This window comes from Dermacentor variabilis, chromosome 8, assembly GCF_050947875.1.
Source record: "Dermacentor variabilis isolate Ectoservices chromosome 8, ASM5094787v1, whole genome shotgun sequence".
NCBI classification, from domain to species: Eukaryota; Metazoa; Arthropoda; class Arachnida; order Ixodida; family Ixodidae; genus Dermacentor; species Dermacentor variabilis.
In genome coordinates, this window is record NC_134575.1 from 7,986,158 (window position 1) to 8,009,934 (window position 23,777).

The window sequence follows — 23,777 nt, forward strand, 5'->3', positions numbered from 1 at the left end:
GGCCTTCGCGTATCAGGAGGTGTTCGCATAAAAAAGTGGCCCAGGTTCTCTCCTGAAGCCTCCGTATGCCGTTTACATGTACCCTCCTGCAGCAGTGCTTCTAAAAAAATCAAATGTATCGTCGCGACGAAAAAAGCGACCCGCGGCTTATGCAACACCAGTCAGAACCTTGACTCATATACACAGCGATCACAAAATGGGGCGTCCGTGTGAACTGCCACACCGTGCGGGCAGCGAGCGTCGGAGCGTAAACAAACTCGACCACTCCGCAATGCCGGGATGTCTAGGGAACGAACGCATGCAACACGCGCTAAGAAAGCTCCTCCGTAGTGCCTAGGCAGAGTCATATATTCAAGGAGCGAAAGCCCCCAGCTTTTCTCCCTCACGTCCGCTCTTACTCGCGCCTGCGCACAAACGGCTGGCGATCCCTCAAATGAACGTCTCGTCAGTTTTCTGACCAATTTTCTTGGAAAAGTGTTCGTTAAAGTCGGGTCAATGCATATAAATTATTTATTGTGAGCTGTTGTTTTCACATGAAGCTGCCAAGGATAGTCCGTAAATTGGGTGTTTTCAGCAGGAGATCGCATGTTTTTGATGCATTCACAGCGCCGCCAAGACGGACACTGCAGCCTGAGATCACCATTGGGGTCGGGCCTGTGCATGTTCACAGAAAGTTTAGCGATCGAAATAATGAGTCTCTGGGCCTTGGGATTTTCAACAATGTATATAAAAGCATCTACGGTCTAAATTAAAAAAAATCGCTTGCGAAAGTCACTAGACTTTAACTTTTAATTTCAAATGCAACAAACCTAATCAAATTCGGTGCAGTGATTGCCGAGAAAAACAAATTCTCCTTGTCCATGCATTTAGATAGGAGCCCCCGGGCTGACGCTTGCTCTTAATGTTCTCAAAAGTGGTCATTGATACATTGGCCATTGCAGCTTCCCACATGATAAAGGGAAGCCGCAAGTCGCCTGTGCCGCTCTACAAGTAATTAAGTCAGTAAATATCGCTGCTGACACTCGAGCAGTAAGGAAATACAGCGTCCAGCAAAGCGTAGCTTCGAGCCAGTTCATTCTGCAGTATGATATACCAGTAAACTTTATAGGTCAATACGTTCTTGTTTACCATAGAGTGAGGGTTATTTGCTGCCTGTACCTCGTGTGAGCATGAAATGAAACGAAGAGTGGGGGGGGGGGGGGGGGGGCGCTCGATCATAGATCATTGCTCGCATGTACAGCATGCGATAATGCGCCGAGGAAAGAAGAAACAAAGACAACTTGATAACGTTTGATTCCTTTATTTTCTCGACAACGTCATCAAAAAATAACGAAGCGATGAGTGCTTATGTACATATTACAAAGATTTCTGTATTGGTGCATGTCTTGGTTCGGACATAGTTCTTAACTTCTGCATACAATCTTGATTGACTGAGACCTAGATTAGACGGAGTGGTACCGGTATGAGTGGAGGCGCCGGCGACGGAGAGATCTGCAGCCAGCCTCAGGGCGCCCGATTCTGCCGCCTCGCTCGAGGTCGTGCTGAGGTCGGGACTTGTACATGGTTGCTGGAGGTTCTCAACACTAACACGAGCAAGTGGTCTTGCTGCGCATAGTAGTCGTGTGCCGAATAAAGTTGGTCGCAGAACAGACACTGATCCTGGCGTCATTTTGTCCCATTATCGACTGAATCCTTCACACGCTCCGAAAGCATTATTGCACCTTCGCGCTCGCTGACTTGCGGGAAAGCAATTTCTTTTCATTATTCATTATATTTAGTGTCGTTGTCAACCTACCAGCTGAGGCCCTTTATATCCGCGCCCTCGAAGGGTGCCTGCGCTAGTGTTGAATATTTTGGGTCGCTCTACACAACTCACTATATTATCGTCGCGCAAGTGTATGCTTCGGAGACCCCTTTAACATCACATTTCAAACTGACGCTAGTCCTTTTCAGAACAATCGAAGCGATTGCGCAAAATATTCATCCCGCATTTGTGGTCAGATACATGTGAATCTGCATTGAACTGGTTCAGTCATGTTTTTGGTATCAGCTTTTGAGGAAATTGACACCAATTTGATCTAGAGCGTTGTGTCGTCACAGACGACGAATATCACCCGTGAATTGCGTTTCGAACAGTCGCGAAACGACGTGAGAAGAGTGGCATCGACATGTCAACCCATCATATATTTAACTTGGTAGTTGGGCAGAAAAAAGAAGAAAACAAAAAGTTTTTACGATTACAAGCATGAAAAGACGTAAATTTGTCGACGTCCATTGATATGTTCCTTTCATCCGTCTAACTCTGGTACGACGTGCCTGTTGGTTACACGAACTGAGGGTCTCGGGAGGAAAATCTTTCGTCACGACGCAGGCGATAAAATAACGAGGCGTCGAGTAAAGCCGCGTTCGCTTTCACTTCGAGATGATTTGGGCCCAACACTTTCTAACGCATAACTATAGCAGTAAGGTGGCAGTTAACCTCATGACGACTTCTGGTGTCTTATGGCGTAAGGGTCACTTATGGCCAAAGAGCGCCATGGCGCTGTTAACTTCATCAGCCGCGGCTTCGTATGAAGGTCTCTCCGTCGCCGGGCGTGTCGGCTTTCTCGGCAGGTCGCACAATTGGTTGCGCGGATTGATATGGTGCGCGTTATAACTGTACACTGGTGATGAAACGGGTCGGGTGGTGTTGCCTATTGTATGTATGTATATATGTATATGTATAAAACCTCTCAGAAAGTATAGAATGTATGAGGCAAGGCACGTATGAGATGATGCGCGTGTGACGACAGTGCGCCAGGCTTGGGCGATTATATATAACAGATTGCGTGGGGCGCTCCGTTGAAATCGTGCATGCCGTTTACCGAGTTTGTGTTAACGTGCGTGCGCAAGCCTACGTGCGGGCAGATATGCGCGTCGTGTAAACCCTCACTTTAGTGAATCTTGTACATCTGCCACGAGTCGTCGGCGTCCTAATCTCCCACCTCGTTTTAGGCCGAACGTGTTATACGTCGGCCTAAATTGGCCGCCTTTGCCTCATTTAGTTGAACGTAGCGTCACGTCAGACGTTGCAAAAAAGCTTTGAGAAAATTGTGTGGCTTAACCTTCTGAAGCTGGGCACAATTTACTTGTTTGGGAGACTGAAACGCGCGCAGTCGCGTTTGAAGTTAGATCGAAGCAACGGCGAGCACGTTGCACGCCCCAAAGCTAAATTTTGGCTATACGAGAGACGTTGTAGCAAGGGAGCTGCAGATTAATTTTTTACCGCCTGGACTCCTTTCAGGTGCGTCGAGGTGCACAGAAGCCTTGTATATGTGTGCATCTAACCGCACAGCAACGAGCCTTACGTCGTTCTCAGCCGTATGCAACTTCGTAGCGACCGATTCACTGCGTGACAACGCGACGCTGCGTTGGTGGTCCCCGAATACGCTGTGTAGCACCAGAACACGTATAATACGAGAACGCAAAGTTCTTGCTGACCTTTGTTCACGTCGTATTTTTTTTTTATTATGTCGGCATTGCCTTCTGTTTGCATGGCGTGAAGCGAAAGAGCCAGAGGAGCCGCCGCGGGTTTCTCCCTGTCTGCAGATGCCTTCGCTTCGCTGCGGTTGGTCCCTTGCAGTTAACCAAAGTGAGGATTTACGCCACGCGAAAGAGCAGGCCAAATGGGCGCTGTGCAAGCTGCGTGCGTGAAACAAGACGTTGGGAAGATCGTTCCACCGCGTCACGTATGACACTAGTTTCTTCTTTTTCGTGGTCGTTTTGCGGTATTTCTCGTGGTTCATATTAGAGTGACGCTTTTGTTACGCGCTTTTCGTATTTCTATAAATTATTCAAATAAATTACGCTGCTGAGAAGGCTTTTGAAAACTAAAGAAAGCGTTCCAAATGTTAAAATGCATTCTGAAAATATGATCCAGAATGGATATTTATCCAGGAAAGCAATGCATATGTTTCGTGGCTGCAATCAATCAATCAATCAATCAATCAATCAATCAATCAATCAATCAATCAATCAATCAATCAATCAATCAATCAATCAATCAATCAATCAATCAATCAATCAATCAATCAATCAATGTAAGCATTGCTAGGAGGAAAGCAAAAGTGCACAATCGTCCCAAGGTGTTGCTCCTTTGAATCAAGCATTTACTTTTTTTCGTGTGGAGGAACGGCAACAAACCTGCATCGCTTGCCTGTACAGTGGCGCTACCTGCAGACGTCGCTGTCTACTCTGTGCTGCTGAATATAAGTAGGAATAAAATTACGAACTACTGGAAAGTTATAAAGGATCAATATGCATATTAGCGTGGACCTTGTAAGCACGAGAACTGTAAAATTGGACTGTGCTATAGGTGGTGCATTGCGGAGCGCAGGCTATATTGCGCAGGCTAAGTTGTGTGCATGATGTCGAAAACTGCGTGCACCTTGAGGAGTGATCGTAAGTGAAAGGTGGGCACTATGGTGGTCGGAAATTGCGTACACACTTGCTCTATGAATGCACAATGTTTGGCCCGCTGTAACACACGTGACTCGTGCAGTTTCATGGGTTGTTGCGAACGTAGGCGAACTTTATGTTCCAAGCGCAATGTGTCTTGCTAATGGCAACAAGCAAACGCTGAATGTCCACCGGCTTTCGCGAATCGCAGGCTCGTTTACACGGTTGCACCCGCGCTCGCCGTGCCACAACGTACACAACACGTAATTGCAACTCATTAAGCGCCATCTATGTTGGACATTTTTATTTCACAGCAGGCCCTGCAAAGTAAGCTCTTTATAGAGTTGTAGCTTGTCCGCAAATGTATAAGCTCTTACCTAATACCGGATTACCGGAGACGGGGACATCAGTAGTAATGCTAGTAGTGAGATCTTGTGACGCTTTGTCTAATTACGAGTTAGACACTTTTCTGTATTATGTGCGTGAGTTATTTTATGTACGTTATTTACATTTTAAGGAAAGTTAAAATGAACTGCATGTTGACAACAGTGTTGTACACGTTCCTCTAAAACAGGAACGAAAGATCGTTCTTCTTTCCTTCCCAATCTTGTAAGTTCCCGTTACAAGTTCCTTTAATGCGATAGGAATGCGTTCCAGTTACACTTCGAACATTGGAACGTGTCGTTACATTAACGCTACATTCGATTTCTTTAAATTAAGGTATAGGGTCGGATAATACCGAGGCGAAATAAAGTGAGCAACTTAAACTTCACACCGAACTACGTATATTATACAAAATTTGAACATCGCCGGTAGCAGATTATCTAGAGATAAAAGAATCCAAAGAAACGCTCCTACACAATCTTTTTCAGGGAGCACATGTTTTCAGGGAAGAAAATGTGCAGAATACATATTCGCAACTTAGCAAAGTCCCTTGTTTGAACTCAGCAAGAGTTACATCTCGATGTTGGTGTCCGCCCTGCATGATGTGCTGCGTACGTGCGTGCGTCTGTTCAATGCCATGGAACGTTTACAGAAGGAACGCCGTTCCCTCTGCCGTTCCTTCGTAAACGGAACGATCGAGTTACCGTTACAGTTCCGCGTACCCTTTACGGAAAGGTGGCGTTCCTCTGTTCCTCCCAAAAGGAATTAGTTTCAGGAACGATGAGCAAAACGAGAACAAGGTCAAAGCAGGGGCCAACGTTTCGACAAGTGGACTTGTCTAGACAAGTCCACTTGTCGAAACGTAGGCTCCTGCTTTCACCTTGTCCTTGTTTTCCTCATCGTCTTGAATTTCCATCTCCAGCCTTCCCCGTGTAGTTCCAGGAACGCCGTTCCGTACAACAATGGTTGACAATTACGTTGTTACCGACGCTTTACAACAGCAGAAAAGTTGAATGTGGTCAATTGTTGCCATAATAGTTTTCTCCCTTTCTGGTTAAACTCTACGCCAGTACGGCTGGTCAGATTTACGGCAACGGTAACTCGGTACTCAACAAAGAGCAAAACGTTTTGGGACAAGCTAAAACTTCCTATTGAGACATCTTTTTTTATCTTTTTTTTAAACAACACGTGAGCCCCTTTGTGCTGCTTTGGTGCCGCTTTTGCTGGTTTCGCACTTGTGTTTGCGACTGCAGCTCCTTAATGAATCTCGGCGGAATCGAGGCCCATGAAACAGCACGAGCTCCGTGCGGGCGAGTCGTACACCGCGTCTTCGCTGTAGAAAGGCGGATATTATAGCGACGAAGAAAGTGCGGACAGGCGCTGCGCACAGCAGGCGTTGTCCCATTATTAAATGTACAGCTGAATGAATGAATGAACGAATGAATGAATGAACAGCTCGCCTCAAAGGCGAAACAATACTGCAGCATCGCTGGTCTGTTTTGTTCGAAATGCGCCCTCTGTGAGAGCACCGCGGTTTCTAAATCTACGGCGCGTTTTCGGCAACAAGTAAACTGATTTCCCGGTTGCATATGTAGCGCGCATCTCTGACTGTGGCTTCTGTTGTGCCTGCAGCAACTTCCTCACTCGTGCCATTTGCGATTCAAAACCTACACACCTCCTTTTGACCGGCAGTACCATGACATCGCTCAACGCAAATGTATTGCTTTGCTGATGACTACACTGCACGCGATCGGCACACTTCTGTTTTCGGCTTTTATCACATTTCTCTACAGCGACCTAAACTTCAATCATATATTTCAACGTTCTCTTTTAGTAATCTTCGCTGTCCTGGTTCAAAGGCCGTGATTAGCGTATGTATCTCGCCGAGCTCGGATAGGTGATTTGTTTTGCATATTGCAAACTACTCCTTTCACAGAAAGCTTTAGAAACTGTTGAACGGAGGTCCATTCCACAGCTTAGGAGGCTTTCTACATGAGCGTATTCTGGATTTTCGCCTTAGAGCTCGAGACCACAACCGCCGTAACGAATTTTCGAATGGCGCAACGCAAGAAGCTCGAAGGACGTTCAAATCACGAGCCATGTACTTCTAGCCAAATTTTACAGATAATTTCTATGCTCGTTGAACCGCAATGTACAGGGTATCCCAGCTATAGTTTCAGCCAAGATTTTAAATATATGTGCCGGTAGGCCGTATGAGACGAAACCAAAACCATGTTGGACTCTCTGTGGTGCAAGTCATATTTTTCTATGCTGAGAAAGTTGCAGAACGAATTATGCACATCTCACACAGATCCTGAATTTAATATTCACCAAGCTGAATAATTCTTATTGGCAAGAATGTAAAAAAAAAGAATTCTACTTTCACCATAGAGAGGCTCTCAACATACATTTAGTTATGTCCCCTAGCGCAGCGGCGTACATTAAAAACCTTTGCTGGAGCTTGCTGGGACACCCTATGTATATTCAGCTCTGGCATACAATGTATTTCCATATAATAATCGCTGCATGCACTGGGAGTGGCCTTCGCTAGCGCATCTTTGTTCGTCGTAAGAAATTTTGGTCCACATAAAGCGTGCTGGTTTTTTAAACGTGAAGCTTGCAGTGCAGTCTGTTTCGCATATGGCTGTGATGGAAGCGCTCATGGCGACGACGCACAAACTAACAGCGATCACAGCACCTTTTCGTTATCGTCGTACTAGTTACGATGCACTCACTCGCGCCGCTTTGTGTGGGGATTTGTCCTGCGGGCTATTTGCGGCAAGTTCAAGCGGTGTTGAAGTGAGGTCGTCACGAATTTATCGCGGCGATAACCGCCACTGGCGCCAGAAAAAAACTCCCCCGTTTCGTGGTCCCTTCAGTTCATAACTTCCGTAGAAAACGTGGGATAAAAAACATTCTTTCATTAACAGAGATTACAACTCCATTTAAGACGTTGCGAATTATTTGAGTCCAATGGATTATGACCCGCTGAATGTCGAAATTGAAAACACATTTTGTGTGTACACGTGTGTTTCAGGTTGATTTCACCGAGAAAATTTGACCGAGCCCCCTCTTATGATGTGCGGAGGCTTCAGAATTTTGTTGCTATCGACCCTGAGAACTAAGGGCGAATACACGGGGAATCGCGTATAACGACCAACACGAAAGGACAAGCGCCTTCATAACAATATTATCGCCACGCGGGCATTTCAGAGGCAATGAGGGCCACTGTTCTGTTGACTATAAATAATCTCAGAACCTGACACAAATCAGTAATCGTATCAGAGGTTGCAGTGTCTCTTGTGTCGTACGAGTGCATAGAACGCGCCCTTTGTCTTGCTGATAACGCTTCCCTTTGTGTCAGACGCTGCAACCGCTATAATCGTGTCATGTAGAATGTGTTTTTTCTGGCGCCAACTCAGGCAGCAGCGCCCGTTACCGGGACCGACTTGCAGGAAATGAGATGTTCTATTGCTGAGGCACCTGTGCCGCATGTTGGCGAACTTCCGGCATCTCGTCTGGGCCCAAAGCCACAAACTGTCAGCACCGAGCTCAGTCGTTGTTCAGCTCTGGTGCTCTCCGAGTGTGCGTGCGCCTCAACGCTTTGGCATTCGTCTAAAGGGGCCGCGGGGTTGCTGCTCAGCTGACGACACGGGCGGTCGGTAGCCAGTGTCGTCCTCCGAACACTGTCGAATTCCGCCATGTTGTCAAATTCGCCATTTTGTCTGTTCTGATTTTTTTGACAGGATTTGGGTGGACCAAATCGCCAACATGGCGGAAGGGTGTCTAGAATAGCATCCCATGTTCGTTTAGTGAACAACGATCACCTGGACAAGTTTCCTGGCTTTGAATGCGAGCTAACGTCTAATGAAGGTGCCATGCGACGCGATGTCGGCGAGACGCGCGAGTGAACGCTTTGTGTGGCTGGCGGCGTGCCACCGTAATCGCGACCTCGCTTTCCTTCAAGCCGGCCCGGGTACTTGGCATTTCGGTCGCAGCAACGTCGGGAGTGTTCGCATTGAGCGGCGCGGTCCATTTCTCGTCCCCATGGCTGAAGGTCGAAAGGCACGATGAGTCTGCTTCCGCGGTCACCGCTTGCCCATGGCTGCTGCCGCCATCTGCACCAGCTTTCGGGTCGAACGCCTCCGGCCGCCGCTCTCTGACTGCCCATTCCTGCGAATCGAGTTCACGCCGCTGCAGTCGATGCTGTTGCAGCCAACCTTGCAGGAAGGACAGAACTAAGAGGGATCAGAAAGTGGTTTTGGCACGTAAAACCCTATAGTTTAATTTTTTTAACTAAGTGGGGGCGTTAGTTGCACAACACGATCGAAGCCAAACGAGTCTACCCAAATCGTGATAGCCAGGTCAGAGCGCGCGGTAGGTTTTAGCGCTCCCGCTCTGCAGGCAGAGCGACGGCAGGACAGCCGAACAAGTGCCGCATTAATTAAAAACTACCGAGAACCAAACATTCTCGGCCAATACGCTGAGCCTCAGAAGTCACGTGTTGGGCCGACTTTTTGAGGGAAAGAAAGCGAAAGGAATGGCTTCTATAATAGCGGCTTATGAAGGCTGGCTTCGTAAAGTAATTTTTCTCTTATTTCCTTGCTTGATGCAGCCAGCAAACAGCAGAGACATGACGCACGCGACCAAGCATGCAGTGGGTCAGCTCTGGTCGGGGCGAACAGTGTTCCTGTCAAGTGTCACAAGCTAAGAGGCCAAGTCAGTCATGCGGGCCCACGGCTTAATCCCTCCTAGTGCCGGAAGGCGCGCGGCACATCTCCCAAGCGACTGGAGATAGTCGCTAGAGACCATTGTATCAGCTGCACACTTTAGATGGGTTGCGTAATTTTGATAATAGTAATTTTCTCGGACAACCAGGGACAACCCACGCAAGTGTATACTCACTAATATTCACTGCATAACAAATGTTAAAAGTTAGCGCTTAGCGCAAGACGCGTCTTTCTATATCGGAAGTTTCTCAAGCGTTGTCGTTAGTTCTATCTGTTGCATATGTTGTTGCTGAGCCTTGTGCAATCAGATTGTGTGCGTGATGTGAATAGTGGCGTTTATTCTAGAATTTACGCGAGTGCCAACGATTACGCTGGAAGCTTGATTGAGCCATGTATAAATAGCCCATGCGTGTGATCCGCAGATCATATCGATTTTGGATGATCGACTCACGTGCTCGTCATTATCATTCTGCCCGAGTGTAACTTGTTTTTGTGGGCACAGGTTCGCCCAATTAAGTTAGTTTCGTGACTCGCCATTGTGACACAATCTAGTTATTCACCGCCACGACAACGTGACACTACTGTGCAAATATATTCGTTGGAAAATGAACCAACATAAAATGTATAGCGATCAAAAGTGCGGCGCCCTTAATAGAAAGTTGTGTCATAACCTCACAAGAGTGCTGTTTTCGTTTGACTAAAGAATTTTTCAGGTCACGATGAAGACAGCATTAAAAGTAGACAAGTTCGCCTGCGGAAACCGCGACATGCGGAGTGACCCTGAGCGAATCCGTGGTCGCGTGCGCGCACATAGAATATGAGCGAGTGAATGAACTGACTGCTTTCGAGACTGCGTGTACTTGTCGACGTGCGCCCAGAGGCCAGAGAGCAGCGCCGACACGTCGTCCAGGGCGTACTCCTCGACCATGTCCTGGACGGTGCGGCCCAGTGCGTCCTCCACCGCCAGGTTGGCGCCCCACGAGAGGAGCGTGCGCACGCAGTCCGCGTAGTTGCTGCAAGCGATTGGGGAGACCGGTTTGGCATGCGGCACGGAGTTCGTTTCCCCTCTAGTTTCCCCGGATTTACACCTTGCCGTTGGTGTGCCACGGCAGCACGGACACGAGATTCTGTGTATACAAGCGAACACTGACGCGTCCTGATTGCACTGGATATCCGCGTTCAATAGCTTCAAGAGCGGTCGGACTTGGGCCTTGAGCGTGCTTTTCGCGGTCACACAGGTGTAAGCGTGCAACATTTTTCTTTTTGAAGACAAGGTCATCTTAGCTGATTCACACGGGTTTAACGTATCTGGGATCTGGCTACCTTGTAACAACTCCGAGAAAAAGAAAAATCGGCAGCATGTTACACTTCTGTAACAAGTGAAGGCGAAAGCCTGCTGCACACTTGGTAATGCATTAAGTTATACGATCGGAAAGGTCAGACTTCTCGCAAGACACAATGAGCCGCACTATGACTTAAACGCGTGGCAAGCAGCTCTCTGCGAGTTTTGGCCTCCTCTCTACGTTGCCGTCTCGCATCGTCGCGTTGCTGCTTTCGCAGTTCGACTTATTAGGTTCGTTTACTACGCTTAGTTGCAGATTCGAGCGCTCGTATAGTGTGGTAAGACTCACGCCAATGACCTTTTTCTTCGACTTTTACGTTGCGTCCTCCCAGCAGGGGAAAGCAGCACTCGCGGTCGAACGCCTGGCGCCCACCGCTTCGCGCGTCGCACCTCGTTTCTCGCTTGGCGAGCATCTTCGGTCGTAGTGTACTTCTGAGAGGGAGTATGCAACACTTTATTGATGATTCGTATGCTTGTTTTGAGGTTGTTCTTTGTTGAAACGTATGCTGTTCTACGTGCTGTACGGGTGATTTTAATTATTGTATGCGCTGTTCGCTTCGTTTTGCTGAGCGCTTGTAGCCTCTGCCTTAAGGGGGTAGGAGTCATTACATCGTTTGCTTGCTTACGGAGGTTTGAGCCATTGCATCTTTACTTGCTTACGGGGGTATGAGCCATTGCTGCTGCTCCTGATTATTGTACCACTCGACTAGACGCCACGTTTTTTAGGTATGAACCATTGTAACGAGCCACTTAAGGCTTTCGCCTTAAAAGACGGCACTTTCACGCCTCAATAGCGTTATAGTGAGTTGCAAGAAGTATCAATTCGTAGCTCACAACGACACAAGAAACGAAAAGTAGTCGCAGAGTATAAAAACTTAACGGTACGGGCGCAATTAGCGCCAATATAATAGAAACTTAATCACATAGCAATGTACTCCTGTAAAGCGTGCACCGCCGTAATAATAGACATGTTGAGGCAAAGCCGCCGTGCGGCATACTTTTGGGAAATGCAACGAGTTAGTTCGCTTGGACTAAGCAGTAGCAGAAAAACTTTGTGTGGGCGAGTTCACTCATTTTGAAGGTATATTGAAACAGCGCGATGTTGTGTGTGTTTTTTCGTCCTCGTCCCATCGCGCTACTTCAATATACCTTAAAGAATAAGCAGGGCTCGCGCGAGGCAATGGTGCCTTGAAGGCGGCTTCGGAGGTGCCGGAAAGAAGTGAGAAATAACCGCAGAATAGGCAAAAGCGTGATTGTCGCCAATATGGGCGAAAATAACCAAATTTCACCACAGACTGGACTATCTCCTGGATCGGACCATCTGGGCTCTGGGTCGATCAAAACAAGAAAGGATCAATCAAGTGTCAACCTTACAAGTTAAGACAAGGTCGACGTGATTGGGCGTCAAATACTATGCGAGTAAGATATAAAACGCGTGAATGATGTACATAAAAAAAGACAGAATAGAGAGACATAATCAACAGCAATCATTCAATCATTTGGAGCACCATGTATGTCGACCTTGGCTACATTAGCGTTGACACTTGGTAGGCCCTTCCTCTTTTAAATTCTGTACTGTATGTCCGCAATGAATAATAAGCGGCCGCGAAAGATCGATTACACGTCGGTCTACCCACATTATGCGAACAATAGATAGCTACGTCCACCCAAAACCGAACGAGATGCTTTCGCTATGCGGAAGAGGACACAGCGTCGCGTTGATGGCGAGATAGATATGTGACACCAACCGCAGCTGAATTTCAATTCGCCGTAGGAAAGCATTCTAATAAAGCTCGGCTCTTGACATGTATATGTTGAATACTAAACAGATCCTCGGAGCGGAAGGTTTCGGAAACGGGATTAGTACGCGGAGCGCCTGAAAGATGTGTCGTTTTAGAAACAAGAAAACAGCCTCACTTGAGGGCGGCCAAGTGCAAGGGCGTGAAGCCGTCGGCAGTGATGTTGTCCACGTCGGCTCCCACCTTCAGCAGCACCTGCAGAAATATGGGATAGGATCGTTATGGCGTCGCGATGGTTGGCACTTCATGCTACATGCAGTGGTGCGTGGCCCACTTTGCTAAAGGGCACGCCCATGAATATACACAAATAGGGGTGTGAGTGGCGCATCACTTTTGTTGTTGTTTATTGTTACTTTGCCTTAATGTTCGTCGTAGCCGTAAACATGCACCTCCTAAATGCAATAACGTGGTGGCCATGCACGCCCACAGTAATATGGTGGTGTACGTCTACGTGTGCACAACGCGATATAGCAAATAAATAAGTTCTATACCTGACGGCCGCCGAGGTGATATTCGACCTGCTTTCAAAGACCACCCGTTCCACCGAGTTAATAACAAAATATCGTACAACCATCGACACGGATTTATGCCATACCAAAGCAGCAAGTGAGTTATGAAAGACGCCTGATGGAAGAAACTGGTTCAATTGTAACCGCTACGGGTTAATTATCAAGCATAAGAGTATCTTACGGCACATTTTGAAATGAATGTCGACGTACAGATGCGAATGTGCAGATTATTAATAAACTCGCGTCTCCTGAACACTAACTGGCTTCATTAATTGCTGCAGGCATAACTGCCATAGAGCCGCGAAGTCAAACTATAATTTGCTAATTTTTTGCGTATTGCGCTGTGACGATTGCTGGCCGCTGTTCAAGTGCGCTAGCCAATTATTGCGGTCAGCAGTAATTTCCTTACTTTTCCTTTATTTGTCTATATTATTCATATAGATAAACAATCAATTACTCCTATTACTACACGCGGTATGCGCGAAGCGCGTCGACGCAAGGGAACAAGACAAAGAAAGAAAAAAGCTACAGAAATTCTGAGAATTGTCGAATAAAGCTTAAGCATAGTTTAGCCCGGCTGTGACTTCATTTTTGCTTAGTCTTGCTTAATTGCTTTTCCTAGCTTATGCGCGTATACCCATGACCTTTCCGGTGGCAAAGAATGCTGAGGCTTTAGCAGACGGTTGGGAGATTTTCTCGCCGCATCCGGCCCCTTCAGTGCAATCGTACCACTTGAGCCGTACCAATTTGAGAGCATTGTCGCGAAGCCATGTCACCCTCGCTGTCGTTCTCGCAAGCCTGTGTTATGCGTGCCTTCCTTGACCACGCAAGCTCTCGCCTGCGTCCCAAGTGCGCCTCGGTAAGGCCCAATGAAAACGCGCCAAGCATTTCAACGCGCCCTCTTGCACGCGAGGTGTTCATAACTCGAAGGGCGCTCAGCAGCGTTCAGTTGGGCATTGAGCCACCCTAAAAGCTAAAGTTGGCCCAACCCCAAATTTCAAGCAGGTCCATCCCGAAATTGAAAAGTTGGTCCACCCCAAATGCAAGTTGGCCCACTCCCAGATTTCAGTTAGGCCACCCCCCACCCCCGAACTTCAACTTGACCCACCCCTAAACTTAAGTTGACCACCCCCAAATTTAAGCTGGACTAGCCCCAAAATTTCAAGTTGGCCCACCCCCAAATATAACTCAGCCCACCCCCAGCCTTCAAGTTGGCCCACCCAAAATTTAAGTTGACCCACCACCAAATTTAAGTTGTGCAACTCCCAAATTTTATCTGGGCCACCCTCAAATTTCAAGTTTGCCCGCCTCCTAACTTAAGTTGGCTCACCACAAATTTTAGTTGGCCCATGTTCAAATTTCAAGTTGGCCCACTCCAAAATTTAAGTTGGCCCACCCACAAATCTGAAGTTGGCCCTTTTGCAAATCTCTAGTTGGCCAAGCCCCAAATTTCAAGTTGGCCTACGCTCGAACTTAAGTTGGCCCATCTCCAAATTTCAAGTTGACTGAACCCCAAATTTTGAGTTTCAAATTTCATTTGGCCAACCCCTACTATAAGCTTCCCCATGCATTGTCTAAGGAACCCTGTGTATTTTTATGGGTATTCTCTTCTCGTTTTATTATTTTTTGCTTCAAATTGTTCCTTATCGCTTAAAAGCTGCCAATCATCTACATTCACACTATCGTAACGATTAAATGCCTTTTCAAATTACGCATTTTTTTTTGTGCAGGTACAAGGCATAACACTTTTCGCGTGACAGGGCTGGGGAGCTCGCCAAAGAATGCGTGCGCATCAACAAGCTTACCTCGAGGCATGCGTTGTGTCCGTTCATCGCGGCCAAGTGCATCGCCGTGTAGCTTGTCGGGTCGAGAGCAGCCACGTCCGCACCTTCAACTGCCAGGAACTGCGCAGTAAAAAACCGCAGATTTAATTTTTTTTTAGTTTTTAAGTTTATTCACAATCTTTCAATTTCCCAGTGGCTCTTGGATGAACCTTAATTGAAAGTTTCCCTTGTCTGGTAATTCATCAGTGACATTTCGACATTGGTCGTCGATAAATCGATATTGCTCTAAGTGTAACAGACACATTGCTTTTGCCTTAAAACAAATTGGAGGACGCTTAAGCTTCGCCTTTAAGAGTGCAACGCGATAACATTCAAAGATCCCTGACTGCTTCTCACGCTTCCCGACACTTGCAATTTATGTAACCGTAATGTTTACCGGGAAAAGCTGGCAGCGAACGCTATGCACAAAGACGAGCTTTGCGGCAGAAAGGCGGCCTTTGCGTGGGCCGTGGATGCGCGGAGGCAAGTGCCATCTTGATGGTGTTTCAAGAAACCAGGTAGTTTCCGCGTAACGAAATTATGTTTTCTTCTATAGTCAAATTACAATCCGACGCTATCATGTCTGTATAGGTTGTGTGTAAGTCGTACTTTACATTTCTTTTTACACATCTTACATTGAGAACTTCAATTAGTTCAGTAACGCCTTTGCGCTACACGGAGTGCCTGCGTGGTTGGGTATGCGTGATTCGGAGTAATCTTTCGCGCACAAAGCGGTCGACGCTGGATGCGGGACGCCGACGCCGGATTTTCTGCGACACTGGCCCTTAACGTTGTGGCGTTAATACAATCTATTAAATAATTTATCACGTGTGCACGTGCTTGCGTGCCATTCAGTAGAGCTTGTGCGATGTTAAGCGACAATACCCCATAACGACACATCAGTGACACTACGTGTAGTGCGTATTGATATTACACTATAAAAAAAGTTTACACCCTTTGGGGCTTATCTTGTCCCCAAACAACAGTCGTCATCTGCCTTGCTTGCGTTTCCCCGCTTGAAAACTCGGCACTAGCTACATTCCTGTCGAAAATGCTGTGTCAAGCTGATAACGCGCAAGCCGTTCGTGACTAGGAAGTACCGAGCTCGCAGCGTTAAGGAAAGACAGATGACGATTATTGTTTGGGGACGAAATACAACCCAAAGGTAGTGAACTTTTTTTTTTAGAGTGTACTACTATAGAATTTAAAAACATGAATAAATGTCAGAGACAGGCCGAAAACTGGCCTCCGAAAGGAGCACAACACCCGCCTGCGTAAAAGGGATAGGAAAGGCGCATGAAATGATAAAGTACGAATTGCGAGGAATGCAAGGCTACCGTGCTAACAGACTCCGCTATATCCACAGGGTGCGCATACGTCACGCCAATATCCGGCATCGCTGCGCACGCGGAAGCGGCAAACCACTCACCCGCACAACCTCTGCGTGTCCGTTTGCTGCTGCTAGGTGAATGGGAGTCCAGCCGCGTTCGTCGACAGTTCTGCAATAGTGTGGAAAGCAAACCTCGCTCGGCGTTCGCAATGAAATAAAGCTGCTTAACAGTATCAAGGAACAAGGAACGCGCCATTAGGTCTGACATCAGATTGTAGCATCCGTACAAACAAACAAACAAACAAACAAACAAACAAACAAACAAACAAACAAACAAACAAACAAACAAACAAACAAACAAACAAACAAACAAACAAACAAACAAACAAACAAACAAACAAACAAACAAACAAACAGACAGACAGACAGACAGACAGACAGACAGACAGACAGACAGACAGACAGACAAACAAACAAACTTTGGCGACAAACTAGCGTGTCGACAAGCTAGGAAAGATTTGTGCCACCGTGCAAAGAAAGAATGAGAAGGTAGAAGACAAAAGGCGGACAGGCGTTTGTTTCGTGAAACACACGAAAAAATTCACAGACTGCCGTGATGGTGTGGTATATAGTGTGTCTTTCAGTTGCGACCGCTTCTACGTAGGACATATAGGTTGTGTTAATCAGAGATTAATGGAACATAAAAGGTAGTTAACAGGGGGATTGCCATCTAATCTTTCTTTGCACTGTCGAGACTGCACTGTCAGTGCTTATGCTGTCTATCTCTCTTGTGGCAGTCTCTTTCACGATGAATCCTTATCAACAAGCTCAACTTTCTGTGGTTCACAGTACTTATCGTACGCAAAGGCAGTTCTGAGTTTACTGGCGTCTTAACTGCATACTTTCGCTATAACCTCGTTGCATACTATGATGACTTGGTCATGTGAGCCGGCCTGCTTCTAAGCGCCGCTGTGAAAAAGAGCTTCCTGGGCAGCACATCGAAGCCCACGCTGCGCAGATGGAACACTTAGCTACCTGGGCACCTATACCGGTTCACGTTCCGCCATTGCTGGCCGTCGAACCCTAACAGCTGCACATTTCCAAGGGATGTTCAATTAAGAGTGGGCGCTGTTCACGTGTTTATTGTGCAGGGCTGCGCTGAAACCATCATACCGAATTCACCTTGCCGTCGTAAGTAGCGTTTCACATTTCTGGGCCCATAGGAATCAGCTTGGCGTCCGCTATCACTGACTCTGAACGCAGTGTTGTTCTGGAAGGAACTCAACATAAGCCCCTGAAATGTTTTGAAACAGACAACGCTACATGTACTCACTCCATTCTCTTGGGATCGCTTTTGAGCAAGAGCTTGATGACGTGGAGGTCCCCGGTACGGGCAGCTTCGTGGATGCTTAGCCGAGCCACGAACTCGGCCTCGGTCATCTTGGTGTACGACGGACCCACGCCGAAGTCCCCTTCGTCGATCTCGGGCTGCGCAGGAGAAAGTGCGGCGCACTGACGTAAGAATTTAGGCAGCCTGCGAAATTTTATCTTTTCGTACTGATTGAGGTTTGGACGATACAACGCTGATAAACGCTCCTAAAAGCCGTGGCAAGACTAATGAAAAAGAGAAATAAGCTTTTAACGAGTTCCGAAGTTCTTGGAAGAACAGGCTAGAGTTGGTTAGGAGCCCATACTTCACTAGGCTGTCTGAGAAAAGATTCTCTCGCGTAGGGAAACACCGAGCCACCATTTTGAGGCATTTAGTTCAAATTCAGTCATATTGTACTAAATTTATATAGTTTCATATTTTCTGCCCATTTTTGCATAGGACAGCTGCACGCTACCTTGGCATCACGTTTACGCGTGCTGCACAGCAGCCCTCCAGAGGGCTGCCGTGCAGCGCGCATGCGCTAGTTTACAACTGTTGCAACGATACGCAGAATACGTAGAATGCAGGGCTGAAACTTGGTATCGTGGGTAGACTGACAATTCTTGTGTACTGCCTAATGCGTCCCGCAAGCACATTTCTCCGCTTGTTTCCTCCTAGCGTAGCTTTTTGTAGGAGGTGAAGGGTACAGCTCACGAAAGATGGAACACCAAAGCGGTCTTTGCCATGTTGCCATGCAGATTAGAACCAGCTAACATATGGACAGTTGTCGTGTCTTGTCTAAGCCTCGCAACCATGGTATCCTTTACGGGATTGATAATCTTAACTTAGATGAATGGCTTCAAATGTGCTATCACATCAGCGCACACAGCAAGTGGGGCAAGACCATTACATAAACCAGCATAGTTTCCTACTTGAAAGAAACGGCGTGGGCCTGGTTTCAGACACACAAACAAAACAAATCACGAGCTGGGAACAATGCAAACAAAAGCTCGCCCATGTCCTGCTCAGCAAGCCTTTAGTGGGTCGCGAAGAGAGAGTCTGGGTCAATGGTGCCCCGGGCATCAAACAAGTCATACGTGGCGTATGTCCTAGATTACCTCGCCTTTTGCCGGAAGGTGGACGAGGGGATGCCAGAAAGAAGTTGACAGTCACTTTAGCGTATGCTAAAGAGGATGAAGGTGACAGCCTGCGCACTCACGAGACATTAATTAAAATACTTGACATTTGCATTCGAATCCGTTGTTACTTTCTATTACTTGTTTTCTCCCACCAAAGATCGTGGGTTCTAGTGCCTTAATGGACGATATCCTAATTAATTGGGTCTTAATCAACTTCGCCTTAAGTAGCACCAAAGGTCGTGGGTTCAACCAACACTGGTGGCACCGTCAATTTTGGTACCATTTAATTTTGGTCCCACCAAATGTCGAGGGCTCAACTCCCACCAAAGGTTGTGTGTTCGAGTGCCTTAATTACCTAAATCCTAATTAACTTCGCCTTAATTAACACAACAAGTCGTGGATTCGACTTCCACCAAATGTCATGAGCGCGACTCCCATCAATTTTGGTGCCATTGAATTTTGGAACTGTACATTGGACGTTCAGTTTTTCGATTGCGCCGGGGATCGGATTTTTCGACCCATGAGGCGTAGTAGACGATACAATTTAAGGTCTGGTGCACTAGGACATTTTCACCATCTACGATATTATTTACGAATACCGGCGCTTTGAAGAATAAGAGCCGCCGCATCGGGCATCTGTTCACATGTTTTGAAATGGGAAATTATTTCCGCGAACCAGGCCATGCACGTGCGAGAGTCTTGTGCGCATCGTTCGTCGAGAGATAGAAGCAACGTTTCCAGTTAGCTCTCATCCGCGTAACGATCCCCGACCGACTACACTCTATACGTAGCGGCGTCACTGAGCGAATACGTTCGGCACCACGACTTTCATCCTCTGCGCTCTTCCTTGACACCCGACTCCTCTTCACTCCTTCAGTTACGGCGCACCGCGACACCGCCTCCTCCCCATTAGCCCCGAGCGTATCGCTAGAAAAAAAGAACCTTTTGATGACCTCCCTTCTACTCTGAGAAGCAGTTGACTTCAGTGGCAAAGTTGTGCACCTTGTGGCACGCACATACGGACCGGACGTACAAAACCTGTTATTTAACTCCCATTTTCTAGCTCAGGACTAACACAGTAATCGACTCCTGCTGATTCGACCTTCCGCTTAATTCGACCGCACTAAAAAGTCCAGGCGGGAAATCACATTGCTGTAGAAGGAAAACTCGTTTAGTTCGAACCCGAAAGCATGTCGCTTGTGGTTTATTCGGCCCACACTGGCGCCCTCTCATGAGCGCAGCTGTTACTAAAAGCTTTGAAGCATAAGAAATTTACCACATGGCGCAACTGCTTCCATAGGCGTGAAGATGTTTAGTGCTCATTTAGTGGCCGACGCCTCTTCCACCCGGGAAGCCATACGTTCCCCTCTTGTTTTGTGTCGTGTCACACCTCCATATTCAGCAGTCTGCTTCGTCCGTTTAGCACGTCATCGCGTCGTTATTGCACATCGCTGTCCGTCGAGGGAAATAATCTCGGGGATCTTGAAAAAGATTTGAATACATTCATTTCTCAGCCGCTTGCTAATTCGACCTTTCGGATAATTTGACTGTCTCGCGGCCACACAGACAAATTGAAGCATAAGCGTTTGACATATAAGCAAAAAACGTAAGCAGCCAAGTGATAAGCCAGAAGGAGACGCGTTCACCTTGGCCGTATGGAGGATGTCACTCCTGTCGATCTCTATGGTGGGCCTAAGGAACTGAGGTGCCGGTGGAAGGGGTGGTTCGGCAGGTTGCATGGCTTGAGCTTCGGCTTCGGATTGGTCTTCAGCTGGTTCCTGCTCCAGGGTGTCGTCTGCTGGGTCCTCGCTGGCTGCCGTCATTTGGGATACGTCCTCCGTGTCCAGCGACTGGAGCTGCTCCTCCGTGGACGTCATTTGCCCGCTCGTTCCTGGCTCGCTCTCCTGCTCTAATTCCCCCTGGGAAGACATGGAGCGTAGCTTGAGGAAGGAGAGAGAGCAACAATGATAAGAGAAAGGCGAGGAGGTTAACTATGGCTCAGTTTGGTTAACAGAGCAAGGCACTGTGTATGCGGGGACACGCCGGGTACTCAAATGAAACTCGAGAAGATATTGCTTGTCGCATTGCTCAAGAGCATGCCTGACAAGAGAGATGCCCAAGCTTAACAAGATGCAAACATGAACAACTTATTGACTATATACGAGTGTCGTACGTGTGTATTCGGGATGAATCTTCAAATTTTTATAACAGCAGCTATGTCAAAGAAACTTGGAGAAAAGCAAGTAAACTTGAAAGAACTAGTTCAAATTCAAAGAACTGTGGACATCGGCAACAAGTGATGAAACGGGAGTGATAGGCCTGACGTTTCGAGATATACTGCAGCGTGGATGGGCGAGCACATAGCTGATATTCTTGCAGTTGAGATGAAGAAGGGGGGTGTTGTAGCGCGTAGAACTCGTAACCCTCGGCTACCGCCGTAACGCTCGAGGACACCCTGCATGTGACGCTCTTCGTTGACAGACTGCTCTGCGTCCGCTGCGGTAAATCCGAGCGCCTCATCTTCATCCGAGTTCCTCATCAATATGTTTCCCTTGCATAGGTGAAATATCGAATGTACAGACCAAGCCGCATGAAGGTAATTTGGCGCAAGCAAAGCCTTCTAATCGGTCGAATCAAACTGTTATTTCCAGCCAATGGAAGAAGCCTCCAGTATGTTTGCATTCTTCGCAACTAAACAATTTGTAATGAATAAGTAAAAAAAAATTCTTGATAAAGAATTTTTGATGATAAAGTTGGTTGAGGTTTATTGGCTCTATTTATTTTTTCAGTTTCATGAAAGCTCTTGATATGATAAATCACGGCGCCTTTTAAAATTTTGTAATGCGGTATAAATATACTAGTTTTAAAAGCTGCAAAGTTACTTGTTGATGATGTTAATATGATGAGCGTCCGTAGTTGGCAACATTGGTGTACCTGATGTTTCTTTTCTAAATGATTTGTTAATCGTTCTCTATATTAATTATCTTCCGAATTGTATTACCCTTAATTATAGTATTATGAATGCCGATTACTCAACAGCATTGTCTTCCCTTAAATCGTCAGATGCGTTAACTTCCGCTTTAAATCAGGACCCCGCGAGTGTAACCTCATAACGCTTAAAGAACGTGCTATAGATTGATTAATAAAACGCCAAGTGCGTTATTTCCAAGGAGGTTTAAAAAAATAAATAATTTTTCGTAAAACCTCCTTGGTTATTTCTTGCGCCAGGAAAATTTATACCTCCCAAGCGTCTTCCATTTATATAAATTATCACCATGTTCTCTTTACCAGTAGCTGCATTTTGCAATCTACGTATAAACGTAGTACGTACTATGTATGTGCACCCATAGACTCCATGTGATTTGTTAAAAAAAAAAAGAATGCCCGTCCTGCTTGGAGCACGTTATGTAGTCTGAGGTATGTATAAATAAATAAATAAATAAATAAATAAATAAATAAATAGTTGCGAAGTTTGAACTTTAGAGGGCCTATAGAAATAATGAACTCTTGCGCAGGAAGGAAAAAAAAAATGAATTGCGAATGCTCACGAAGTGCAAGTGCTGAGAATATTGGAGCCTCTGCTTTCATTTCTATGAAACAGCGCGTCTGTTTACCTATATTAGCGAAAGCACAGCCGGCACGCAGGACGAATCCCCTGTTAGAGTGTTAGTCTAGCGGTTGTATGCAACTACTGTTGCCTTAGTTTTACGATAGAGTGAATTTGCTGGTTTGACTCCGGCGTCGTTACCTGCTCGTCTTGTCGCTGATTGGTTTCATCGATCCGTCAGACGCGAGTGCTGCATGTCGCGATACGCAGCATAGCAGTACGGAGCGCGTACGGTGAACTCAAATGCCCAGGAGTTAAGTCTGAACGAGCTCATTCTGAGGCCTACTACGAGCCTTTGGTTAACTCGTACACTGCCGCATTAAATCTTACAGAACCATAATGGAACGAAAAACTGCGTCTCGAGACATGAGATTGTCACTAAGCGCGCTGTACTGTAACTCTAATTCCACTACCGGCGGGCGAGCTCGCATGAAACAGTGACGACGACATCATGATACAGGGTAGGTGGAAGAGGACGATGGGAACAGGAGGCAGCTCCGTGTCCAGAATATTTCCTTCTCACTATCGCCTCTTTCAGTACCCAGCCTTGTCTGTAACCCGCGGCCTTGGCTTCTGTAACTTGAAACTATTCGCCGTGTAAGCCATACTGTGAAGGAGGCAGGGATCGGAAGAACACCATATATGCAGTCCGGCAATCTCACCTCTCCTGTCGGTGCATGCGAAATGGTCGTTGGCGGCCACTTGAAGGGCGCAGCCTGGGTGCGGGTCTCCAGTTTGCTGCACGGAGGAGAGAGAGAAATGCATCGGACAGCAGTCGGAATTCAAGTAACGCGCGATAAAGAATATTGCGCAGTAAATTACGACGTTGAAATTTCGGAAAACCGTAGCGAAATACTGGGTATCTAGACACACACGCGCTAAAGAAGAAGCCACACAAGCGAGCCTGCATGTACAATACGGTATCTTTATTTATCCATCCCATTAGATCGAAAAATAAAAAAAAATTGAATTAACATGACTTCAGGTTAAGCAGAAGAGAGCACATGCCCCAGAGTGGGTACGGGCCACTCATGTCGAACGAAATTATAAATCTTTGCGTCGTGGGTTACAATTTTAAAGAAAAAAAATTAAATTGCACACGTCATCTTTTGCGTAATTGTGTTGTAAGGGGTTAGAAAACTCGGTCCGCTTGTACAAAGAAAGAAGTAATGCGCGCAGTACACTAATTACAATATAATAGCAGCCGCTAACTTGATGTAGTCACATAAAGGTAACAACGTAATGAGCGTCACTGTCCTATCAATATTTCAGTCTAAAAAGTAGTAATAAGTACGTGCCACCTTGATT

The 23,777-nt window shown here is 46.7% G+C and overlaps 1 protein-coding gene across 1 annotated transcript in view; it reads right to left on the minus strand.

The window, feature by feature from the left end:
* Positions 1 to 5,704: 5,704 nt before the first annotated feature.
* Positions 5,705 to 23,777, minus strand: part of LOC142590815 (uncharacterized) — a 28,562-nt gene continuing 10,489 nt past the window's right edge. Inside the window, exons 8-15 of the mRNA XM_075703219.1 lie at positions 23,132 to 23,207; positions 20,509 to 20,781; positions 17,688 to 17,842; positions 16,454 to 16,523; positions 15,007 to 15,105; positions 12,811 to 12,887; positions 10,391 to 10,564; positions 5,705 to 8,994 (exon numbers count right to left, since the gene is read on the minus strand). Coding sequence (XP_075559334.1) covers positions 8,910 to 8,994; positions 10,391 to 10,564; positions 12,811 to 12,887; positions 15,007 to 15,105; positions 16,454 to 16,523; positions 17,688 to 17,842; positions 20,509 to 20,781; positions 23,132 to 23,207 — 1,009 coding nt within the window. The 3' untranslated portion in view covers positions 5,705 to 8,909. The remainder of the gene's footprint in view (positions 8,995 to 10,390; positions 10,565 to 12,810; positions 12,888 to 15,006; positions 15,106 to 16,453; positions 16,524 to 17,687; positions 17,843 to 20,508; positions 20,782 to 23,131; positions 23,208 to 23,777) is intronic.